At 41.9% G+C, this 6,190-nt stretch overlaps 1 protein-coding gene across 1 annotated transcript in view; it reads right to left on the bottom strand.

Moving 5' to 3' along the window:
- Positions 1–39: 39 nt before the first annotated feature.
- Positions 40–6,190, bottom strand: part of LOC104949197 (enhancer of mRNA-decapping protein 4-like) — a 54,447-nt gene continuing 48,296 nt past the window's right edge. The window contains exons 12-15 of the mRNA XM_010775503.1: positions 2,996–3,003; positions 2,538–2,611; positions 231–394; positions 40–85 (exon numbers count right to left, since the gene is read on the bottom strand). Of these exons, the coding sequence (XP_010773805.1) occupies positions 40–85; positions 231–394; positions 2,538–2,611; positions 2,996–3,003 (292 nt within the window). The remainder of the gene's footprint in view (positions 86–230; positions 395–2,537; positions 2,612–2,995; positions 3,004–6,190) is intronic.

Genomic DNA, 6,190 nt, shown 5'->3' with positions numbered 1-6,190 from the left:
GAACCCGTTTCATGACCAACTTGGAACTCAATCGTAGTGCTACCGTATCCGGTTGGCCACACGGCTGACTGGAGTAACGGAACACCTGTACCATACACATGTTGACTGCATGGGCTGGGATCGAACCCACAACCTTCTGGTTGAAAGACGACCACACTCCCTCACAGCCACAGTCGCCCTAGTAAGCAAATCCCATACTGTACAAAGAAAGGCATATGTCGTAAGCTCACCTGATTTTGAGCTCAGAGCGGGTGGTGAGGTTGGAGGAGAGCTGCTGGATGAGCGACAGCAGCACGGGCTGGCTCAGAGTGCAGGGGTGCTGCCCGAACACCTGCTGGGAGTCGATGGTCTCACACACGTACAGGACCAGGTTCAGATCAGTGGCTGACAGAGCCTGCAGGGAAAGAAAGAGGGAGGGAATTACATTCAAATTCAATTAATGTATCTTTGAACACTGAAACTCATGTTCAAATATCTCTTTCTATGTAATAAATCTAGAAGAAAAGCATTGATGTACAGCCACAGTGGGCCTCCTCAAGTAAAGACTAGTCAACCAGTTGTAAAGTACAAGCCATTTCTTTCTTAGTAAAAGAGACACATGATGAGGAATGTAATAAACTACACAATCTGCCAAGAATGGGAGTAAGTATTAAAGTAAGAGCTTAGATAGGCCATTCAATGTTTTCATGGGTCAATCAAAAAGTTCATTAGCCAAGACTGAATTATATGAACAAAACATGGATGATGACAAATAGCCAGAGACTTAAGAATGGGGGATGGGAAAAGGTTGTAAACGGCCACTTAGAGTAGGTTAATATTAGATTAGGGATGTTACGGTACAGAGAAGTCACAATTTGGTCCAAACCTGGGTCAAATGCATCTTCAGTACAGTGGGAAAATACCCATATGCTAAATAATATGTTGCTTTTCATTTATTTTGAAGATTAGTGCAAGAGAAAAAAGAGATGTAATTTCTGGGGAGTGAGGTAGCATTTTGTCAAATGGCAATTTTGGATAAGCCTTCTGCACATCTGTTAGTCACAGTGCATAGCGTAGCCAGCTTTATCAACCGTTACTTGCCAAATAAACTGTTATTAAGTTATAACTCTTTTTCAGGAGAGACATATTTTTGGGAGATTTTTATATATTCAATACATTTATCCAAATAATGCATATTTGGGAAATCTTTGGAGCTGCCAGCCAGTGTGCTTTGGAACTTTCATCGTTTTTCCATATTGTCCTCATATAAGATTTTGCCCATTTGCATAAATCTTCCTGCCAGCCACTAACAGGGTAAAGTGATATTGTAAAAGCATTCCAGGGGTGCAGTGTAGCTGTTAATGAGCTCAAATTCATTGATTACAATGCTGCTAGTGCTAAACTGGAAGAACTAACACACATGCGTTTGAAACAGAGGTGGGGAAAGGGGCGGGGCTACATAAGGTGAATAAAACTTAAAAGCATTTTGTTATGCTGTGGAACTTTTAAACAAGTGGCTTACATTTATTATTTTATTATGTAAACACGACACAGCGAGTATTATTTTATCTTTATTTGTTCTATATACACATTTACTGATTACACATTCATACACAGATTTTCTGATCTCTCACACAACAGACACATCTACCTTCCAGGGTTTCCGTTAGCCGGTAATTATCGGTTTTTAGCTGGTAACATTTATTGAAAACCGGTAAATTCAAAACCTGCTGGTCAAAATGTCCGGTAATAATTAGGGAGGCTTATTGGCCGATATTCACTCTTAATAGTTTGATCTGTGCTCTCTATAAAGGCCGATCAGGAGAGCTGGATCTGATCGATATGGACATAAACGCGAGTGAAGTATAACCGGACGCGAGAGAGAGAGAGATCAGATCAGCTGCTGCTGAGACACGCAGCTCTGCATGATCACCTGAAGCCCCGCCCACTGTTTAGCGAGCTGCATGAGAAACTGACGGGCTGTCAGGAGAGAGAGGGAGGGAGAGAGGAAAAGAGAGGATCCGTTTCTCCCGTGTTATTATCCAAAGTTATGTAAACTCTGCACATCCCGTCCCTTCCTCTCTCTCCAAGAGTTCTTTGATGTTAATCATTCCTCGTTGTTTGTCTGTACTCTTCTCTGCAAAAACTGAACTCTGAACTTTTGTGTGTGTGTGTGTGTGTGTGTGTGTGTTGGATGCTGTGTGTCGCTGTGTTGTGTGTGTGTGTGTGGCTGGCCCCCGCACCCGCACAACACCGCACGAACACCCAACCAAACAACAGCGCAAACTCCACAAACAAAAACAACACACACAAAAACCAAAAGGAAAAAAAATAAGCAAAGAACGCAACACGCCATGTGATGTTTGGTGTGTGTGTGTGTGAGTGTGATACCTGCCTGAAAGGCCTGCGTTGAGCTGGCCCTGCTGGAGCAGCTGCAGGATGTTGGCCTTCTGCGTCTGGTAGTCGTGGTGCGCTGTTGGAAGTACGGGGGCTGCCGAGCCGCTGACCTATTGCCTGCCCCCCCCCCCCCCCCCCGGCCCCTTGAGCTTGAGGTGGACCACTGCCTGCTGCTCCTCATCGCCATGGTCACCTCTTCCCTTGACATTCGCTGGCACATGGCTAAGAATAGTCTCGACAACACTGGGGAATAAAAGTGGGAGGAAAAAATGTGAGGAGGGTGCCCTCACAAAGCTGCAGCGTATTTAAACCACTGCCCTGCACATGCTGAGCTGTCAAGAAACAGGGGTGTAATCTTTTTTCTATTGTTGGAGTTTAATTAGCAGCTATGACTGTTAGAGTGAAAGTCTGGCCCTACATTTCACCTTTCAAAGATTTTTTAAACAGTTTTATGTTGGCCAACTTCCGACTGCTCCGCCCCAACGAATCATAGTAAACTCCTTAGCGGCTTCGAAATAATTGTGGAGGACAACAAGAAGACTCATCGAAACATGATATGATTCATACATATGCCCCAGGATTAAGCCTTGCTTGTTCCTACTCTCAGGCCATTAATGCACCTGCAAAACGAACAGGCATTGAGTAAAGGGCGGGGCTGGACTGGCAGGGCATTCGCATGGCAGTAACTCAGAGGTTACATTAAACCTTTTCCAAATCAAATGTCAGAGCACTTTTCAAAGACAATTTTCAATTGCATTGTTCCAGCATCTATACAGCGGTCTCTTAACCATACCCCTATTTAGTACACCAATATCAACGCTCATTTCCGCTCACGCGGGCGCGAGTATTAAATCAGATGTTCATTTCATGCTATAAACAACCAAAATGTGTGTTTCGTGAAATTAGCTTTCTACACAGAGGATAGAAATTAAAGAAAAGAAGCTAATATTTCACAAATGAGTGATCTGTACGTAGAACTGAAGCCTCAACATCTACCTGTCTGAGCTCAAATATAAAAACAATCAGCACATAAACTTATCAATACCATTATCTGATTACTATTTTGAAAGGTACTTTAGGTTGGCAGATCAGAACATAAGTCAGAGGTAACATGGTGTACGTTTTCCCTTTACACATGTAATTTAAATAACCTAATTAGTACATTTCAAGCAGATGTGAGAATGGAAGAACCGTGAAATTATAAATCAAGTGATTAAATCAGACTTTAGAATTCCAACCTGGAGATAAATTCACCAAGTACCTGCAGGTATACAATAGTCATCGAAACCATGCTGCACCTTTTACCACTTTGATAACACTTTAATGATCCATCATTATAAAACATATCATATCTGATGATTCTGAAATGGACAATCTGCACATACGACTACTTGTACGTCTTTAACTATATTTTGATGATAATACTTTTTTCTACTTTTACTTGAGAATGCCAGGACTTTTACTTTGACAGAGTATTCTACACTCTGGTACTTCTACTTTACTAGAGTACAAGATCTGAGTATTATTAATTTCACTACAAGATGGAGTACTTGTACTTTTACTCAAGTACAATATCTGAGTCTTATTCACCTCTGCAAGTGTATTGGCCTGAATTGTGCCACAAATCACCGTATTGAGCTGGCATACAAAAATAGGACTCACAATGGTAACAAATGGAAATAAAATACAAATGTTGTACAATGATGATGGTAATGTGACTGATCATAGACACTGTATTATACTTTCAAAGAAGACTGTGTTTCGGCTCGGATCTACAATACAGGATTAAGCAAAATGTATTTTTACTTGTATAATACTTCAATTTTATATAAAAGACAGTTTGGTTTTCATCTGTTTTCAAATAAACAAGCATTGGCTTTCAGCAATATTAACTTGTTTCGGGCAAATTCAATTGATAAATTACAACTTTGATGCTTTCTAACGGCATAATTACAAGCAGAGAACGGTACTAATTTAACATCACAGCCAAGCATACAACAGCCGTGTTTCTTGTAAGTGTTTTCCCCGGTACACAAACGCAAAAATAGCACAAACACACTCACGGCTTCCCATACCAATGAATACAAACGAAAATGTGTATGTCAATGTGACTGATTTCGATAGAGCAAGTCCACATTTGTTTAGGCACGAAATACTAGCTACCTAGTAGAAATACTATTAATTAACTTTCAAACTCGCTCTATCGGAATCAATAGATTATATTGCGTGATATAAGCACGAAAATGCGTTGAGACTGGGTTGAATTCAAAGTGAGTGCTTCATCCTCTGAACACCACACGATGGCGATGTAACGCACATTAACATAGTACGCTCCTCTGAAATGATTTGTCCACTGCAATTATTTTTATCCCTCAATCGAGTTCGCTATTCAGTGGCTAACGTTCTAGCTTAAACAAACGGTAACATGCAACGTTAGCCTGAATCTAATAATCCACTGCTACTCACGGCGTACCTTTCTGCTGGCTCGTCTAGCACAGACTCTCGAAATCTTTATTTTTGCAAAGCTTTTGCAGGCGACGCTACTCGTGGGCTTGACCCTCGTCTTAGCCATGGCTGTGTATTTGTCTTCTGTTAGCCAACGCTCGTTTTAACTGCCAACCTCCTGGCACCACCTGTCATCTATCACTTCATCAGAATGCCCAGCGTCACACGTAACCACAAACACTGCAGGTCGGCCACTAGAGCGGGCAAGGCGCAGCGGAGCTGTTTTGATGTGAAGCGAAGCCAATTATATTCTTCTTTTCATCGTAACAAACGCCGCACCACGGTACTCAGTCGCCCGTGGGATACCGCAACTTCTATTGTAAAAGGAGATAAACCGCCGCATAGCGCAACCATGTGACCATTTGTTCAAAGGCGTCCGACTTATATCTCACGCAATCTCAGCACCCGATTCCAAAATTCAAGCACCTTTACATACCACACATTGAAATACACGCGCCACGATCTCCCACATTCTCAAGCATTTCTCCAACGGCTTCCCAGCACCACGTAACGAAACCACCATAGAATAACTGATAAGCAAAATAATACAGAACCGATATCGGAAAAATGTAAAAGTATTGCTACTTCCAATCAATCCAGGCGATCGCAATATCGAGTAACGCACAGCATTCTATTAACCCTGATATGAACCCCATACCATGTTTATTCACGGTCTGCGAGGCTACACAACAACTCCCAGAACAGAGAACATAACTACACTTTACGAAAACCGGGGACAGCTTCATAATCTTTTTCCCTCAGTAAGTAATGACTAACCCTAGGAGTTGGATGTAGAAAGTCAGAATCCATATAGATGTTTTTTATTTTAACAGAAACAATACGAAGACTCCGCAAAACACTCAGGTTCAAAAAAAACTGTAACAATCATAGTGTCAACGATCACAAAATTAATTTTTGGAAAACTTATAGGAAAACTACCCTAGAAGACATAGATAGAGTAAAGGCTACGAGCTAAAAGCTTTAGGAAACCAAAGCGCAACATACCCGGCCTGCCACAAACACAAGTGCACATATCTGCCCTTTCGTAGCAGAGGCTAAAAAAACAAAAAATACCGCTATAATCTGGTGTCGCGTCCTCTCTGGGAGTCGAGCACATTTCTCCCATATCTCCAGGGCCCTTGGTCAGATTGATTGCTATAACTTAGCACTCATTATCACCAAACCGTCAGAGCTCAAATGGAAAATCCCTTACGGGAATAAGTTACCAACATACACCACCACAAACGTTACCAAATAAAGGCACGTGAAGAGTGACACTGTAAGCCGCGCATTTCGTCCGACCCACCCT

This window comes from Notothenia coriiceps, unplaced genomic scaffold, assembly GCF_000735185.1.
Source record: "Notothenia coriiceps isolate Sejong01 unplaced genomic scaffold, NC01 NC01_scaffold00015795, whole genome shotgun sequence".
Lineage (NCBI taxonomy): Eukaryota > Metazoa > Chordata > Actinopteri > Perciformes > Nototheniidae > Notothenia > Notothenia coriiceps.
Note: the sequence above shows the minus strand (reverse complement) of the source record. Positions and strands in the feature narration are given on the sequence as shown.